Source organism: Curcuma longa, chromosome 18 (assembly GCF_044706935.1).
Source record: "Curcuma longa cultivar G26 ecotype Majalengka, Jawa Barat chromosome 18, ITB_CL_G26_1.1, whole genome shotgun sequence".
Taxonomy (NCBI): Eukaryota; Viridiplantae; Streptophyta; class Magnoliopsida; order Zingiberales; family Zingiberaceae; genus Curcuma; species Curcuma longa.
In genome coordinates, this window is record NC_133878.1 from 3,033,085 (window position 1) to 3,053,166 (window position 20,082).

The following is a 20,082-nucleotide window of genomic DNA, read 5'->3' on the forward strand; positions in this document are numbered from 1 at the left end:
ACCATTATAGAAGTTATCAACTAGCTTTTATACGTTATAGAAGTTACATACTAGATTCTACATAGTCGATCGTGATCAAATAATATTGATTTAAAATATAGTGAATGTTATAAAGTCGCCATCGTTTATTTTACTCATTGAAATATTACTTTAAGTTTCTACACGATGGAATGATCAGATAATGTAAAAATATTTTGGATAATTTGTATTAAATGGATTGTTTATTTGATTTTAATTAAAAATGAAACATTCATATGATGATTTTATAAATAAAGGATGTCCTTTTAATTTTTTTCTTCTTTTTTATAGATATTTTTAGAGCAGGAGGGACTAAGAGCATTAATGTAAAAGAGGTCCCTACAAGACAATAAACAAAACTATCTATATATTTATTGATAAAATTATAAATGAATCGACATGTTTACGATCGGACCAGTCCACTTGTTTGGGGTCGAGAATTGAATCCAATGTCAACTGGTCCAAGTAGTGGTCCCAAACAAAAGTATACACTCCAAACATTTCGTTTTTGTTTTCGAAAGAAAGCGATTTGTTCCATTAAAAGATTTTAAAATCAGGAAAGCGATTTGTTCCATTAAAAGAATTTAAAATCGCAGGCAAATTTTAGTTTTCTTTCGATCCCGACCGTGGAAACCGTTACAGAAAATGGCGCCAATTGTAGCGCGGCAAAAGCAACGGCCAACCAACCTCGATTCCCCGCTGAGCTGTGCCACCCCCTTCACAAATCACAAACCCACCGTTCGATTAATCCTTTTAATCTCATCGATTGAAAATAATAATAATAATAATAATAATAATAATAATAATAATAATAATAATAATAATAATAATAATAATAATAAAACTGTGAAATGCCACCACATGATGGGCATGAGCGAGCTCAAGCTTTTAGGGATTAAAAAAAAGCCAGCTTTAAGCCTTCCTTTGCGCTCAGAAAGCTCGGCTGCTCCTCCATTTCTACCTCAGTCCGATGTCTCCTCTTCCTCATGGGTTTCTCTGCTTAGATCCTCGCAGAAACCGAAACTGAGAGAGAAAACGAGGGGTCAGCAACAAAAAGGTTCGGGCTTTTCGTCTGTGATCCATGTTTTCTGTTTCTAGTTATCACTGGCTTGATTCTTTCTTCCAGGTACATCGAGTGTGTCTTTCCCCAATGTTTCTGTTGAGAGATTCATGCCTACTAATTGAATCTCGTCAAACCTTCTCTGAAAGTTGAATCTTAATTTCTTGCGTAGTTGAAGTTGAATTTAGTGGGAGTAGATGATTGAATTGCATGAGGGGGGAAAAATACTCTGCTTAAGTCTTGCAATTTCTGATCAAAAATTTCTGTTCCGATAGAAGAAGGATCGCATATTTAGAAGATAAGGAGGATACCAGGGCGCATTGGAGGAATGACGCAGTTTTTTGACTCCAGCAAAATGGCTAAATCCCACAAATTGGCACATAAGAAGTATGGGGATGGTAAGAACTTAAATCACAGTAAATTTTGGTTTGAGTAGACATTGAAAAACTATTGCAGTTCATTCAATCTTTTCTCTTGCTTTACTGTCTTGTCTAAAGTTTTTTCCTAAGCATGTCTGGTTGATTTTGGTAGGTTTTGAAGCTCCTCGGAATAGCTTGGACATATCTAGCACATCAAGAGGGTATCACTATGTCACCGAAGATACTCCTGTAAGCTTTGTGTGTATTATCAAATGTTGAAAAATATATGACAATGATCAAGGATGTCATGTTATTTTAACTGACCTCAAATAGTTGGAACTAACACAACTTGATGACCATAATCTCTGATGACATCTTTCTATTTTAAGTTTCTGTGATGCTTATTATTGAGGATGCAGAGATGTTACTCCGCGAGTTTTTGTGAATCTGTTGGATTGATTATATGGTGTTATATTTGATCCAGTTCTATAATCATGCTCTTGAACACTAATGCCAAAACGAGACAAGATGTTGATAGTTTTTTAGTCTCCTTCATTCATAGACAACTTGTGTGGGTGCTCTAGAGGTGGCACGACAGTATTTTCTGAGCAACATACTTTCACTATAAGTTACTTTCCATGGGCAATGCTCAGGACATGAATTCGCAGTTCATGTATATTTTATTGTCAAATTCTCGATTTAATATCAGTGCTCTTTCCAGGTGAAATGGCGTTCCTCTAAAGTGAACTATTGTCCCAATATTGGGACCTCTATGAAGAAGCTGATTGATGGAGAGATTTCTAGACAAACAAGTGATAATCATGTTCGACCAAGTGTTGTTGCAAGATTGATGGGTACAGACTCAATCCCAGAACGAGGTCTGAAAGTTCACACAAAGGAACATGGAGACCATAGTTCAAGAAGAAGTATTGAAATAAGTAAAGCCATTGCGATCAGTTCAGGTACGGGAAATTCATGTAGTTCTACGTCCTCTAGAGAATCAAACCAAAACATCCTTTTAAATAGTAATGAAAGACATTCGAAAGTTGAGTGTAGAAGAAAACCACAACAGCGAAAGCATCCACAAGAAGAGCAGCTACAGAAGTTCAAGGAGGAGTTTGAGGCATGGCAGGCTTCCAAGTTATGGCAACATTCAGGGTCACAGAAAAATAGGATTGTTGGAGATGGAAAAGATTACCAAACCCTTGCACAGGAAATTCTGAACCAGAAAAAAATGGCCAAGTATTTGGAAACCAAGAAAAAAATGAGTGAAAAGAAGACTGCTCACCTGATAGATAATGTTACCTCATCAGACAAACAAATTATTGATGCACAAGAAGAGACCAGCCTAGACAGTCATACACAGTTGAACAAGCACTGCCTTTCTTTCTCAAACTCTAGCTTGCCTACCAAACTTAATAGCAAGGAGAGTGATTTTTATAGCTTTCCAGATACTAAGACCGAAAGAAAAAAAGAGAGAACTAGTTCAGCAACACGAATAGTGATACTTAAGCCTAATTTTGATAGAATTGATGGCAATGAGGAGCAATTAACTGCATCATCTGATCTGTTAGTCAAGGAACATAGTGTGGAAGATTTTCTTGAAGAAGTGAAGGAAAGGCTCAGAAATGAAGTTCTTGGAAGGAGCAGAAACAATTTTGTAGGTAGAGGAAGTGAAGTGAGGACTTCATTTGATGAAAGGGTGATGAATCCAAAACAAATTGCTCGTGACATAGCGAAACAAATAAGAGAAAGTGTGACTAGAGACATGGGAACAAAACTGATACGATCGAACTCAACTAGATCGACTAGGAGTGACATACAGATTAATGCACCCAATTCACTGGAGTTCATTAGAAGAGATACAAGAAAATTACTATCAGAGAAATCAAAGAATGTGCTGAAAAATGAGCTACTTTTGGAGAATCCGTCGATCAACCATGGAGACTCAGGTGCTTCCACCAACAAAGGAAGGGCAATGCCAGAGTTCATATCTGATTTATCAAATAAAGGCAAAAAAGTGTACTACTGGAAAAGTAACCAAGGTGTGAATGAATCAGATGCAAGTCCAGACTCGGAACCACAATGGAACCTTATCAGATCGTTTTCTGCACCAGTATCTGGAACAGCATTTGGGAGGCTCCTCTTAGAGGACCAACATATTGCTGCAGCCCAGATTCGCAGGAAGCTTGAAGCATCTGATAACAATTTTTCAGAACTTAGAAAACAAAGAAAGGATAGTTTTAACTTGAAAGGAACAGTATCCGCTCTAAAACATAATCTGAATTTTAAAGGAATGTTATTTGGGAGGAAGAATCAGCAAGTAAAGGAACCAAGTCAATGTGAATTCATTCCAGTGAAGATAAAAGCTGCACCCACTATTGTTACCAATTTTGGCATAATACAGGCAAGGCTGTCATTAACTTTATGGAAACCAGTTTATCCACAGAGCAATCTTTATCAATGTTCTGATGCAAACTATTTGTTCTCAGGAGAACTCTACAGAGGTGCCTCCCAGTCCGGCATCAGTATCAAGCAGTTCTGAAGAGTTTTGCAAGCAAGATAACCCGAGTCCAATATCACCTCTTGAGGTCATGGAATATCACACATCGCCCTGTATCTCTGAAGAGTTGAGTTCCAATGCTCCGGGAAGAGGTAGAAAATTATCATATGCTTCAGAACTATTTATGATTCTTACCCTGATAAAAGATATTTAGCTTATTTTTTCCCATATAATTCTTAAGATTTCAAGTTGTTTTATCTTATTGCTAGGACCTGAAATAATCATCTTAAAACTTTGTGCATTTATTTTCCTTCAAACAAACAATAATTTCATTTTCATGTTGAACTGCTTTGTAAACTGGATTTCTTTCCCAGGACCAGATATGTCAGAAAATCTTGAGCAGGTTGGAATGGACATGCCAGTCAGAGAGAATCCTCAAAAGCAAGAAGTTGGCAAGGAAAACAAGAATGCATCTTACTTGTGTGATATCCTTGCAACTGTTGGGTTTTGTGAGGATAAGTCTACTGATCAGGCAAACTCAAAGTTGAATGAATTATCAAGGCCAATCCCCCACAAGGTATTTGAGGAAGTGGAAGAAGCATGCAGCAAATATGGCAAGGTGGATACTGATTCTTATATACCTCGCAATGATGATGTAACTATAGGACACAAACTTCTGTTTGACTTGGTGACCGAGTCTCTGCAAAGCCTTCTTGGTCCAAAGATAAAATGCTCCATGTTCAATAGATGGATTCTAGGTCCTGCTTCATCATCACAAGGGAAAAGATCATTGGAAGACTTGTGGGATCAGATTCAGTTATACTTAAACCCTTCCATAGATAGGTCTAATGCTCTAGATAGCATGGTGGCTCAAGATTTGAAGATGACAACTTGGCCAACCATGTTGTATGAAGACATGGATGTCGTAGGAAGGCAAATTGAGAGGATCATTCTACTGAACTTGATCGATGACATTGTGAAGGATATGTACTTTGGAACCACTAGATAAAGAACCATTGTAGATGGAGAGTGCTCGAGTACTTGTATTGGAGACTTTTTACATTGCAGATAGGTACCAGGGAACATCTAATTGATTAAAATGTTTGTACAGTCCTCTTCATTCAGAAGAATCATTTTGGTACTGCAAACTAGTAAAAGAATCTTTTGGGAAAAATGGTTGATCAAGGCATTTTACTTGTGTGTGTCTTTTATTAATACCTTGTTGTCTCATATTGTACTTTTTCAGTCTGGTACATTGTGCAACCATGAACTAACATTAGATGTGCTAGTGGTCATCCTCAATGATTTCCTTGTGGGCTTTCTTGATACTTTACTTATTAATAATGGATTTTAAGTTGTTTAGAAACTCATTCCTATTTCATGTCCTATAACACATCTAGCGTGACACTCTATTATAATAAAATCCACACTATTATCATTCTTTCACAAGAGACAATTAGGTAAACTTCTACAAATTGAGATTACAACCTCCAAAGATAACACCTTGACCCGACAATAGGATTTTGCAAGCTCCCTTTGAGCTTGACCCTAGGACTTCATTCACAATCAAATTCCTCACCTCTCCCTACGCAATCAAAATGAAAGCACAAATACAAGAGGTAAATGACCAAGAGCTTAACATGTTGAAGCTTTCGACCTTGGTCCAAGCTTTTGAAATTAATTTGGGCACTTGTATCACTTGAGCTTAAGAGATTAAGAAATATTTTTGTGCCGTTAGTGTCCAAAAGCTCTTCAAAAAATTTTATATCTGAGGTTTTCAACCTTCACTTTTTCTACAAAGGTGAAATCCGCCATCTTTGCGGCTCCACACGGTCAGTCCCACGATCATCTGTAAGGAGGTAAATCAAAAAATTATAGTTGGTCACGACATAGGAGAGTATTGCCTGACTTCGTCAAGATTCAAATCCTTGCCCTCTTCTGTAAGTCTGCTGCATCGTAACCAACTCAGTTATTTCCCAGAGACGAGGTTTTCAACCTTCACGATTTAGTCATCTCTAGCCGACTGGAAAAAAGTCTTCAATTGATTGCATTGCTCCAATCTGAATGTTAAATGCCAACGACTTCGACTCCAATCAGTTGGAAACCATCCATTTGACTACAACTTAAATAGAAATAATTGACTACCAACTCTTAGCAAGCCAATTTGGACTAGGATAGTCCTCCCCCTTGCTTGGCTTCAGCTTGTTGTAAACCTTTGCAAAGTCCAATATGTGAGTTGGTCAACAAGGATGACTTGAGAACACCCTAAGACTTCAACAACCAAACACTAGATAACTCACCCACTACTTGTACAATTACACATCATTACAATGTCTAAAAATAAACCCAAGATTAGATCCACATGCAATCATAATATAGGGATCACAGTCTTTGATTCTTCACTTTCTTTTCAATCTAAGCTATTTGTCCTCGAGTCATCCGAGCACCCTCCTTGATGCTGGTTAACCACCCTTGAGTCCATCAAGCTCCTCCCAAGCTCTAAGTCCACCACTTGACTCCTTCGAGTCTACAATCCCCAGAGTCATCAAAAATCTCTAAGTCATCTCAATTCAGGCTATCCTTAGACCATCCTATCCAGGCTACTTGCCCTTCTTCAGTCATGATACAACCAATCTGCATACTTGATTCATCAACATTAAACGCATAACTAACTTAAGTTGTATTGATAAATTATCAAAACAATATGGTCTAACTTAACCATAAGAGAAACGTTTCCCCAACAAAAAGGTTCAAAATTCTCACAAGATGACTAGGTCGAAGCCGTCCCCCTTTTAGCTCACTAGCAGTACAACCACTGCTTGACACAAAACTCACTCTCAAAGTTGTTCGCATGATTGATGAAGAGGGGAATCAGAAAATGAACTTACTGCAGAACAAACTTCTAGAGGAGGAACTCAAAACTTAATTCACTGTGACCCCAAGTGCAAAGCAACAACCCAAACCAATTGATCTAGATGAAGATGAGTAATGGCTAATGTCTTGTCAAGCCGGTTACGAACATCTAGAAAGGCAAACCCCAGACATCTAAACCTTCTTGTGACGAATGCTCTGTGATGGTCTGCTTACAAACTTCAAGCGCTGCAGAAGGTACCTTCCAATGAATAGTAGTAGCAAAAAATGTCCAGGAAGAGAGGAAGCAATCCTACACGATCTAAGGGACTGCACATATGCAAGATTGGCTTTGAAAGTGATCCTGCATGAGGTGAGCAACTCTTTCTTAGCAAATCAGACTTGACATCCTGGGTGACATCCTGGGTTGAGGGGAACCTGAACAAGGAAGAACCTTGGATGGTGATGTCTGTGATGGCCTACTGATCATCTTGGCAAGACGGTACTGCATTGTTATCAGACTTGTTTAGACTGTTTGCAGGGAAGCCTTATTCTCAAGGAGGAAGCAAGCCATCTGACAACTAGTAAGGAATTGGTGAGCTAAAGACTGGAACATGACTCTAAACTGCCCAAGGAACGCTAACCAGAATGTGGAATTAATGTCAACAGATGTTCTAATTATAATTTCATCTTAATTTTAATATCTAACACTCCTTTAACATATCCTTTTACAAATTTACCAGGAACATGATATGCACAATAAGAGAGAAATTGAAACTAATTTTAAGATTCCAAACCACTCTTTAAAATCATTCCAGCCAACTCAATCCAAATTAACACAAACCTTTCCTTTTATTCTGAGTTTATTCAACCAACAGCATGAAACCTAACAATATTAAGTTACATACAAAAACTCCAGATAAATGGGAAGGAGATTCTAAAATTTGCACTTTGTATTGAATCAATTGAGAAACGAAGTCCTTGAGAAAGTATCTGATGATAGATAGGACTACACATAATTAACTCCATAAGAACTGATCAAAGTAGAATTAATGAATAAATGATAATACACCATAAAGGGAAATGAAATCAGTATGAATATGGGAATTTAAAAAGGTAAAAAACAAAAAATAAAAACAGTGTAATTTATAGGTTAAGAAAAAAATGTTAAGTCTGCTTTTCTAGCGCAAAGAGACTACCTCAGCCATTCCAACTTAAATAAACAACTCAACATGCCTCAGTCCATTGCTGACAACAGATTGCAAACTGCAATGTGCTTGTCCAAAATCCTTTGCTCCTGGCAACCTGCATAGCCAGTTTCACTTGTTCACTAATGAAGCCAATTAGGGCAAACAACCCTGCAGTATGCCATCACTCAATCAGCACATAGACAAAAGTACTTTATACACACAAGCCACAGACGCTTAGACAAAAAAATTAATTGGGACTACTTACTTTATGCACCAGGGACAGCTAATCAAGATTCAAGTTTCTGCTACTCTTTCCTGAAGCCTTAACCATAATGAGAATGATATGCCATCTCAAGGCTACGTAGAAAGTCTGCTTACAGCAAATATTCATATCTTGCACTGCACCAAGCTCATCCTGATGCAGCAACATCAGCAGTAGGTGGCAACAAAAGCTCTCATGTACTCTTTGCCCAGAGCACCACCACAAGCAGTAGATTAACAAACAGGTACAGCATGTGATAATTTGCCTCACTACTTTTGTCTCCAGAGATTGAAAAAGTGGTCTCAGGTGTTGGCATCAAATTCTCCACTCCATTTGAAACACTATTTTGTAGCATGGATACAGTTCGTCAGCTGGTTAGTTAAAATACCATTGCAAAGACAGCTTCTCAGAACTCGCAGGTCAAGATAATACTAAATTATCGGAATTTCACCTCAGAAGTTCACTCCAAGGTGTTCAATGTTTTCTAAGTTGTCACTAAAGCTCATTCCAGAACCATTCGGCCAAAGCTCACTCCATGTTTCTGGATTGTTTTTGGGAAACACTCTGAAGCTCATTCGATACTCAAATATCTATCCTACCACTGGAAACATATGAAATGGAGCTAATTCACAGCCTTGATCAAATGGCTGGTGGAAAAGAGAATGATTCACCAAGTATCAGTTGTCATATACCACACCCTGACAAACTAGGATTCAGACCAAGACAACTTCTTTCCTTCCTCAGGAAGTGCAGAAAACCCTTAAAAGAAAAATGCGATCATTCCCAGCTATTTATCATTAGCCAATTTTTCCATGCAAAAATTTATTGCTTCTTTTTAGCAAGAGGTTTTGTTCCTAGGAGTTTACCTTTCGTGAACCATAGCCAATGGATCACTTCATTCATCTGGCCTTCCCATACTTCAATTGTAATCTGTCTACTGGCGAAGCTTCACCTTTTCAAAATAAGGCGGCAGCTCGGGTTTTCAAACTTCAAGAATCTCTGTGGGGCCAGGCAATAATACAATGCTGAATCCAAATGATGCATAATCTTATGACACAATCCTATTACACCTTTGCACCTGCTCCAGTCAATTTTTGTTTCTCTTGTTCAGTTTGTTTGTTAAGTACCTCATATAATTTCATGGTATTAGCAGAAAAATTTTCTACAGCTTGAAAGATGTGGCTCAGACTTGACTGAAAACTTGTCACCGTCGACCCTTGATCCCCAGTAGTTCGCATCCCATTTTCACTGGAAATTACCAGTAATTTCTCTCTCCGCTTAAGCATTTCTTGCTCTTCCTTTTCAATTGACCGTAGTTTGCTATCCATATCTCTGTTTGTCAACTGTCTTTGCTGCTGTGCAGCTTTGTGCTCTTTCCATATATTAAGGACACTATCTATAAAAGACTGGGCTGCTTTTGCAACATCCCTTTCAGATACCATATTGATACTGGAAGACCAGTAGTTGCAGATGACAAATACAGGAGGTGCACCTAACCTCCCAGGAGAAAAGGGAACCTCTCCATCATCAGTGACCTCGGGCTCATAAGCTATACCTTTCATTAACCATCCATTCAAAGCATTGACATACATCTTTTGAGCACTAACCCAAATAGAGAAATTAGTAATCCATTCTGCCAGCACTAATTCTATGTGCTTTATCGCATCAGCATCAGAAAACTTTCCTCCAGTGACAACAGCGGCTAGGTTTTTAGCCTGGGATATTGCTTGATACTGAATGTGATGGCATTCTGACATGACTCTCCACATCTCTTCAAAACTGCAAAGTTATAGTGTCAATAGGAACGCATTGCATCTATAAGAACAATAAAATTGAAACAAGATGAAATTGAATTTTGAGATGATTCTGTAGTAAATTTCGAACTAGTGCATACAAGCTGATATGCATCAACATTAAGATAGGTTTATCTCAAACAGCTCAATGAAACTATTTGGTTTATTTTCATACTAAAAAATAATGTAAAACAATGATTTGATAATTCATCTCTAGAAGCCCAGTGAAACAAATACAAATCAGATACTAATTACTATTTTATTTATTTCCACCGAAATTTAAAAGGGTGAAAGAAAAAAGGTCAATTCCCATTTCTAATAACATACTCCTACACCAGACCTACAGTGACACTGATGCTTTGCCCTTGATCAAAATTAACTTTGCAATCTGACACTAATTACTAATGGGAGTCAAACAAAGCAGTAAGTATATAAAAAATAGGGACCCACTTAAAACTCCAATTGTCATTTCCTCAGTATCATACAACAATGACAAACAAATCTTATCCCACTAGGTGGAGTTAACTATATGAATCCTTCTACGTCATTGGACTCTATCCCCTACTATATCTTCATTTATTATTAAATAAATTTTATCTTTTTTTATTGTTACTAATCAAATCTTTTTTTATTTTTCTGCACATTTGTCATAGTTTATATCGTCAAATTGGAACATTTATTGGTCGTCTAAGTACATGTTCGTACAACTTTAAACGTGTCTCCCGAAGTTTTTCCTTAAGAGATGCAATCCCGATTTTTTCTCTAATATTTTCATTTTTTATCATATTCATTCTAGTATGTCCACACATCCACCTTAACATCTTCATCTCTGCAAATCTCATCTTCTGCTCAGGTGCTCGAGTCATAGTCCAACATTTAACTTCATATAACATAGCAGATCTAACCGCCATTTTGTAAAATTTTCTTTTAAGTCATAGAAGTATTTTACGATCACAAAGAACATATGACGCTCTCATCCATTTCAATCATCTTACTTATATTCTATGTAAGGCATCTCTCAATCCCTTCATCCTTTTGCAAAATAATTCTAAATACTTAAAGCTCTTAGTTACAGATAACTCGTCATCTCCGATCTTAATAATTGTCTCATTACGTCTAATATTGACAAACTTAAATTTCATATATTTTATATTTACTCTATTAGCATAAAACCTTTCACTTATAACGTTTTCCATCAAACTTCGAGTTTAGTATTTATTCTTTCACGTGTTTCATCTACCAAAACAATATCATCTGCAAACAACATCCACCACGATACTGTATTTTGAATGTATCAAATGAGTTCGTCCATGATTAGTGTAAAAAGAAGGACTTAGTGTTGATCCTTGATATAATCATATATTTATGAGAAACACTTCGGTTAATCTGTCTGAAATCTTCATTTATCATTACAGTCTCATACATATCCTTAATTAGTTTAATATACGTTATACTAACACCTCTCTTTTCTATAATTTTCCATATAATTTTCCTTGGGACTTAAGTTTTTTCTAAGTTGACGAATACCATGTGCAAATGTTCCCGATATTTTCAATTAGTTGTCTCAGAAGATGTATAGCTCATTTTCTCAGTATGAAGGGAAAAAAACACTTGAACACATAAGATAATAGTCATATCAATTATTTACCAGATTGAATACCCTTCCAATTAATTAGATTAATTTCAAGAACTGAAAAAAGAATAGAATCTAAATGAGCAACAAGAGAGTATAACATATTCAAAACAAATGGACATAATGAATATAGTAACCAAGAGAATATAATGAGCTACTGAGATACAAATAATTCAACAAAATTGAAGGTAAGTTCAAAAATACCAATAGAATGGATGTTTGAAAAGATTCAAGATTTCTTTAATTCAAATTACTTTCTTTATAGTTCAAAAGATCAAAAGGGGAAAATGTAGGGATTTGAAGATGGTAATAGACCACAATGAGAAGCATAGGGAACCAAAAAAATAGTCTACCTTTTAAGAAAATACTAAGGAATAACAGAAGTGGATAGAATATGTTAACGAGTCCAATCAAATATATGGACAAATGTCAGGCCTCAATCATCATCATATAAGGAAAAAACTACAATGGCCACGATAGGATGAAAGCTTGACTGTAAGACAACACCAGAAAATATGCAACATTTCTTCCCAACTTACTAATAAAAAACATAGATTGTATAATACCACTGACAAAAATAAAAGTAAAAAAGAAAATATAAAACTAGATGTGGGCATTGGAATATGCAATTTAAACACTGTTACTACACAATTCAAACTCCAATGATTATAATGACTTAGCATCAAGAGCAGGATACCAGAAATAGTTAAACATAGTGAATTCATATTGCATCCAAGTAAAAGAAACCTAGTGCTTCAACACTGTTTTATTTTTAACAGGACTACATGATCAACAAGAAGTATTTCAAAACAAAAAGATAAAAAAGAACACAATAATAAATACATACCCCCTGATAATTTCACAAACTCGTAACCAGAGTTCTCCATCCCTTAGCTGATTGATTTTATTTGAAATTGTGCTCACAACCTGAATGGAAATTCTTATCTTTGTTGATAACTTTCTGATGGAAGTTTCAACTGCCTCAAGCTTTTCAGCTTCTGCCCCCCTTTCACTCAAGTACCTCAAGTACTCACGTTTTCTTTCATAATGTACCCTCATCCCTTCTTCAACCTGCATATAAGTATAACATAAAGCCATGTAAGTTCGACAAGCACATATCTTTCCAACTAGAGTATATGAAAATAGCCAAGGAATAATGTTTTTTCAAACACTTACAAATATACAACTTCATAAACATAACCATAATGAAAGCTACAATGCAACATTTATAATTTCCTTTTGCAATATTTCAAAAAGCAGATGCATTAGGCATGTGGCATGCAGGAATCCTGCAGCAGGATGCACACATGTCATATTAAAAGACACTTCAAAAAGCAGCTAGAATATCAGGATTAGTCTAGATTGATTCAGATGTATGTTAAATATGTAGTTGAAACAATGAAGGGCAATAAATACATATAGGCTTAGACTTGGAGAAAAGATGAATTTGATCAATATGGCATAATAATGAATTAGATCAAGGAGTGAACCAAATAAGTTCCAATATTTCCCATTTTGGAATATAGATCACATATTGCTAGGACTAATAATTCCAAATAGAACAAAAAAGGACCTGTAAACTTAATAGGAAAAGAGCTATACCAAGTCAACTATGATGACCTCAAGCAACCAAATATGGATTAAGAACGAGAAAATAGAATACTAGCACATTTAGTTACTCAAATTGACATCGAAAATTCCTGAGAAAATATTCTGAAGAAACAAGAGATGTTTAAGTATCTAAAGATGTTTGATCAATGGATTAATTATATATTTAAGTATTATTTAGGAAGGAAATGATAAAACAACAGAGTGCTGCCGTTTTTATTTCCTATAACAGCAACAGAATTATTACTTTAAATTATGTTAAAGCATTAGCTCCCCTGGTTTCACCTGTGATCTGCTTGTGGTCACCGTCTCCATATAAATTGCAGTCAAATGACATAACTATTAAACCTCAAAAAGATGATTGTTGTACTAACCTTGACTTCTGCAAGAAGCTTTTGTTCCCAACTGTAGAGCTTTTGCAATGTCGATGAAAGACTGTCATCTTCTTCATATGAAAGGTCTGCATTCATTGAATTTGGAAACAGCAACAACCCGCATATCAATCTGGCAGAAACTGCTAATACGAAATAAATAAATAAACAAAAAGAACAAGTGTTACTCAAATTAATCCTAAAACGACAAGGAATATCAAGAGGTAAATTGCAAAAGATGTATCCACCTTTGTATAAAGAATCCTTCTTCTGATATAAAGCCTTTCCTACTTCAAGCATCTTGGACGACTGTTCAACCGATTGAGAAACCCTATCAAACTGAGCTTTTATCTCCTGGACTATGTCAGGATCATTCTGGTAATTCCTCGAAATTGTAAATCCTGCAGTGTGCCACTCTGCAGGTTCAGTCACCACACTCTTCTCCACCACATGAACCTCATGCTCCGAGCTACTCCCTGCCTCCATTGACTTAGACTTTCGTTGGGAATCATCACCAGCATTGCCGATCTCAACTTCCTTGGATCCCATAACAGCCTTACCTGAGTACTCACCTTTTGCAGCGGATGACGTGGAAGCTTTGTACTTTGGATCACCATATGCTTCCTTTACTACCTCCTGGTCTTCATCTTCTAGATCAGGGATTCCTTCCTCCTCTCTCAACTCCCTTGAGCTGCGGCTTGGTGTATATGGAGCATAATAATTATCAAAGGATTCAAATGGGTTAAGAAAGTCCCATGTTGAAGCCTTAGGAGATGGAGGTGGTGGAGGCTCCCGGGGAGCAGGAGTCCCACCTGCTGCCATTGTTGGTGGATAAATGTTTGAAGGTGGCGAAGAGGAGCCAAAGAAACCACCGCTCATCCCATCACCGTAGTTCATGTAGTTCATGTATGATGGGTAAGAAGGATCGGAAGGGTAAAAGTTAGAATCTTGAGGAGGATAAGGGTAGCCATAATAAGGATAAGCCACGGCAGCTGGTTCATCGACGGAACCGAAACGCACTGACTCGGACCTTGGTGGCTGCTGCTCGTAGGTGATGGACGACTGCGCCGGGCCCTTTTTCGCGTAGTTAAAGTGGACGTAGGTCTGAACAGAGGCGGAAGAGTCATCCTCAGGTAGGTGGTGAAGCGGAGAATCTCCATCCGAGTGAAAGGGAGAAATATCATCGGTGTCGGAATCGGAAGGGTGGAAATGGATGTGGGAACCAGAGTGGGATCGAGAATGGCCTCTGACGGCGGCAGATGGAATGGACACAGCGGCGGCTGCAGCGGCGGCAGCAGCGGGAAGGGGGACGGGATCGCCCTTGCGCTGTGCGGGGAGTGGAAGTACAGGGGACGCTGGAGGAGGCGGGCGAGCGCCGTATAGGAACTCATGGAGGGCGACGCCGACGGATTGAAGGGATCGAGAGTAGGCGGCGTGGGCGTCGGCGAGGGCGTATCGACAGCGGATGGCCTCGGCAAGGAGCTGGGAGCGCTGGTGGCAGAGCGCCACCGTGGCCGCCTCCTGGGGCTTGGAGCCTCCGCAGCCCATCCCAAGTCGATCGCGGAACACCTACCCCAAAAATCCACCCTCCAAGACGACGCAACCAGCAGCAATCACATCACCGGCGGTTCTCCAGAGGAGCGGTCTCCGTATCCGGCAGCGATCGGAGAGATTAGGGTTGGGCGACGGGAGAAAGGATCGGATTCCGCCGCGGGATAAGAGCGCATACGACATGCGGTAGTAATCGCGGAGAGCGGAACAATAACAAAAAAATAAAAAACAGAAAAGGAAAAGAAGAATGTAATTATTCGGCACGGAAGACGAAATTAACCTAATTGAAATATTCATCTCTGCCACGTCATCTATACCCAAAATACCCTCCGTCGCCGACAATGTTGATGGCTACTTCAAGTGGCCAAATCTGCCATCGATGGTTCGATCCGGCAACTCGATCACGATTCATAACATGGAAAAAAAATAGTGGTAAATATTTCGAATTATTGTGGGCTCTTAATTAAATCGGCGTTGACGGAGTCAACACGTGCGTACTTCGTTCTGGAGACAGCGCCAACCTCCACCAAATGGAAGAAATTAGCACTTGGCGAGATTAAAAAATTAAAAAATACCTCTTATATTCTTATTTTCCAACATATTTTTGATTTTAAAAATATTTTTAATTCAGCATTATTTGTTAAAAAAGGTTAATGATGGGCGTTGCCTAAGTTGATTGGTCTTCGTCTACGTGGCATGGACGAGTCCAAGTTGAGATGCAATAATTAATTAGGTTCAAAAGTCAAAATAGTGTGCTTACAGTTTAACGAAATCAGCTCCGGTCAAATAAACGTAGAATCTAGACCCAACTATGGCTCAACGATTTTTGATGTATCAACTATTAATCTTAATAGTAGGGTTATAATTTCACGATTTGAAATTATTGTTTATGATTTAATTATTCATTCAAAATTATTATTATTTTAAAAATTAAAATTTAAAAATAAATAAATTATTGATGTGTATTAAATTGTTTAGGTATCACTTTAGGATGCATTTGGTTGGGAGTTATCCTTGATTACCTTGGTTATCCATCCAAAATTATCAACAAAAACCTTGTTTGGTTTAGGTAATTGACGATTCCCAAGTAATGCTTTATGCCCGACACGTCAGCATACGTCAGCAAAAGAGGGCATCCAACCCAGAATTGAAAAACCAAGGAAAACTTAGATTTTTCTTGATTCCGGAGTTAAGGTAATTTTCTTTACAAAATTACCCTTTCGCAGCCTACGCGAAACCCGACTCCCATCCCGCTCGTGCGAGCGAAACCTAGTGAACGATCACGGAGGAGGCGAAGGCCACGGTGATGGCGACGGCGACGGAGGCGACGGCGATGGCGACGGCGACGGAGGCGACGGCGATGGCGAGCGGCGACGGAGGCGGCGACAGCGGTAGCGGAAGAAGAAAAGGAACCGTCTTTCGAGGACAGCGTGGCGGTAGCGGTGGAGTCACGGAACCCGTACAGTGACTTCCGGCGGTCGATGGAGGAAGTGGTGGCGGCGCAGGGGCTCGGCGCCAGCGACTGGGAGCGGCTGGAGGAACTCCTGGCCTCGTACCTGAGCGTGAACGACGAGAAGATGCACGGCTTCATAGTCAGCGCCTTCCTGAATTTGCTTGCGGCCATCGCTTCTTCCTTCCTCTGCTTCTGCTTCTTCTCCATTCTCAGTTGAGGTCGGCCTACTCGAAAGGAAGCGCAGTGGAGGCTAGCTATGGAAGCCTTGACATCAATTAGCTAGAGATGGGTGTGGAGTTCTTCGAGAACCAACTAGGTCGAAGGGAGCGATGAGCGACAGCGAGAGGGGGCTTTGATAGATCAAAGGAAGAAAAAAGGGCTCTCAATCCTTGGGGATCGAAATGGTGCCCGCCTACTCATCTTCTTCTTCCTCTTCCGCTTCCAATTCCTTCGAGATCGAAGAACTAACAGAGGAGGAAGCCAGTGAGCCACGCCAACTACCAACAACTCCAAATCTCTGAGCTAATCGTTGTATCTATGAATATTGCTAGATTTTATTGTATTTTATTTCATTTATTTCGATCGCACTCAGATTTTGACTTGCAATTTCTCTTATCTAGTTGAATCAATCAGACTCCAACAAATTAACTATATATATATAAATCTTATTCATTCATACTAATTAAATCCAAAATGATAATTTTATCTAGCCTATAAATTCTCTGTAATTGTTTAAGTTTAGATAAGGACAACTTGGAGAATGTCTAAAGTTTAGTTAATTAATAATTAAGTTCTACAAATAGTTTAATTATAATATATATTATATTATTAATATTATAATTAATAATTTAATTTAATTTTAAAAATAATTAAATATCAAATTAATTTTTTAGTTGTAAAAAATGATTATAATTGAACTAGGGGTAACATAGTAAATGTCAAAGTAAATAATATATTAAAACCTTCAAACAAACAAGGTTTTGTCTCATTACCTAAGTTTAAACCAAACAATATTAGGCTATGTTTTATTCCCTATAACCTTGGTTATGTGATTACTTGGTAATCACATAACCAAGGTAATCACGGATGACCCTCAACCAAATGCACCCTTAAGGTATAGGAGACGTTATTACTTACTTTTATTTTGTTTATTTCGGTAGTGTAATCTTCTACTTCATTATTTAATAATTATATTTTTTATATTCTTTTTATAGATGTCGTCCAATTATCAAATAATATTTGTGCTTCTAAAATGTCAAAAAATAAAATAAATCATCAATCATCTAATATATTACATCCAAAATTAAACCTCTGTTGTATGACAATGGTTGATACTGAACAAGTTAAAATTTCTTTTGTAATAATGGAGAGGATGAAAAAACTTTAAAGCTTTTTGCGACCACCACCTTATAATATCGAAATACGACCTCATCCCCTCCTGCGTCGTGATCAACTGCAGTTTCTCGATTTACCTCCTCACAAATGGTCGTGGGGCCGATCATGTGGAGTCGCTAAGGTGGCGAATTCCACTTTTTACAGAAGAAATACGACCTCATCGCTATCTATTTCATTAAAATCAAAAGAAGTGGTTCCGACTAAATGTCGTGGACGGTTAAGTCACCAGTCAACAAAGCTCCAACTCACGCATCGTTGTTCTCGTTGGTAAAGGAACCTGAAGAGAAACTGAACAAACGGATTAGTTAGGTGTCGGGGATTCCCGGCATGCCGCTCTGATACTCAAGTTAGTATCGAAAGAAGAATAAGAAATGTATGAAATCGCTGAAGTTGCGGAGAGAATTTTCATAACCTACGGGAGGGTTTATATACTTATGAGAAAGAATATCCACGTCTGTCTGGGGGCAAACCTTTGTCGGAGGCGAGGGACAGGTTCTGACAATTGCTGACAGATGACCCTGACATAAGGCATCTGGGGCACCAAACCTGCCAACCTTGTAACCGCCCTGTGGCTCGACAATGCTAATTATTCTTACCTTTTGGTTATATGTGCAAACACAAGGGGATCCAGGGGACCAGACCTGACAACCTCGTAACAGGCCTTACCTATTGGGATCGATACGTTCGCTAGAGGGGGTGAATAGTAATTTCTTGAACTTTTCTACAAAAACGTTAGCGGAAGCGAAAATAACAACAGAAAAAAAGAACAATCGCTAACCCGTTGATTTACTTAGTATCCACCTCTACGAGGTGACTAATCCAAGGATTCACACACACTGAGCACCTTTCCACTATGAAAAATCCTCCTTTTCGAAACACGCTTCAAAGGTGGAGAAAACCCTCACAAACTGATCTCTTCCTTTCACAAGAAGTAGTAGTGAAGTATGGAGGAAGAGTAGAGCTTTACATATCCAAAAAATTGTCAAAGAAAATGAGGAAAAGAATTGTTATTTTCTTCGGCGTCGTTTGCTATTTTTATGTATTTCCGTACATCAGTCGACTGCTCCAAGGGCTAGTCGACTGATGAGCTTCAACGACTCTTTGATCTGCATTTAATCAGCTAGCTGTTGCTCCAACGGTCATGTAGCAGTCGACTACACCATGAGCAGTTGATTGCTCCACTCGATTGATCTCTCTGTAAACTCTGTGTGTGCTTCTGATCAACCACCAGTCGAGTGCACCAACAGTGCCAGTCGACTTATCAAGCTGAAACTCCCCTTTCAACTTCTTTTTCAGCCCTAAGCCTTGATGTAAACCTTCAAACGTCTTCCACAAGCCTCGTGCCCTTCCTTGCACTAGCTTGAGACGTTTCTCTCAGCTTCGTTGTGCTAAGTCTTCCTTTGCCAAGAGACCATGCCTCCGTGACTTCATCCTTTGCCAAGAGGTCGCGCCTCCGGGACTTCATCCTTTGCCAAGTCTTCTAACCTGGACTTTCCTGTGGACTCAAACCACACAAGTTAGATCACCAACATTGCCTAACTTAAACTTATTTTAGCCAAATATTAAAATTCAAAGTCACTTGGGGGTAGATTGTACCAACAATCTCCCCCTTTTTGATATTTGACAAAAATTCGTTTAAGTTAGGTCTTTAAAATAACATGTATTAAATAACACCAATTTATTCCAGTGAAAATGAATCAATAACCAATCATAAGCATAATGAATCAATAAGTATCACTAAGCATGATCAACATGAGCATTAAATCATGAATAACATTTAAAACCTAACTTGACCCCATTCATTTTCCCCCTTTTTGACAACCATAAAATGTTATGATCGGTTGATTCGCTAGAGGGGGGGGGTGAATAGCGTTTCTCTATTTTTCTTGATTTTTCTCTGCACAGAGATTAGCGGAAGCAAAAATATAAAAGAGAAAACAAGAGATCAACGCTAACCCGGTTTGTTTACTTGGTATCCACCTCCGCAGAGGTGACTAATCCAAGGATCCACACGCACGCACACATCCGATGCACTA

The 20,082-nt window shown here is 38.3% G+C and overlaps 2 protein-coding genes across 4 annotated transcripts; one reads left to right on the top strand and one right to left on the bottom strand.

Annotated features, from left to right (window-relative positions):
• The first annotated feature begins 1,609 nt into the window (after positions 1-1,609).
• LOC141812322 (uncharacterized) lies at positions 1,610-5,103 on the top strand. Its single transcript, XM_074700367.1, has 4 exons — positions 1,610-1,686; positions 2,159-3,844; positions 3,930-4,092; positions 4,315-5,103. The coding sequence occupies exons 2-4, from the start codon at positions 2,210-2,212 to the stop codon at positions 4,947-4,949; spliced, it is 2,433 nt and encodes an 810-aa protein (XP_074556468.1). The 5' UTR covers positions 1,610-1,686; positions 2,159-2,209; the 3' UTR covers positions 4,950-5,103.
• Positions 5,104-7,809: 2,706 nt separating this feature from the next.
• Positions 7,810-15,367, bottom strand: LOC141812374 (uncharacterized). 3 transcript variants are annotated; one of them, XM_074700404.1, is made up of 5 exons: positions 13,896-15,367; positions 13,651-13,793; positions 12,516-12,739; positions 8,246-10,021; positions 7,810-8,095 (listed from the first exon to the last, which is right to left on the bottom strand). In XM_074700404.1, exons 1-4 carry the CDS (start codon positions 15,193-15,195, stop codon positions 9,307-9,309), a joined length of 2,382 nt encoding a protein of 793 aa, XP_074556505.1. In that variant the 5' UTR covers positions 15,196-15,367; the 3' UTR covers positions 7,810-8,095; positions 8,246-9,306. The 3 variants fall into 3 exon arrangements, with proteins under 3 accessions (XP_074556505.1, XP_074556504.1, XP_074556506.1); XM_074700403.1 differs by having other exon boundaries at positions 7,810-8,148; XM_074700405.1 differs by having other exon boundaries at positions 7,810-8,148; positions 13,651-13,790; positions 13,896-15,366.
• Positions 15,368-20,082: the final 4,715 nt, after the last annotated feature.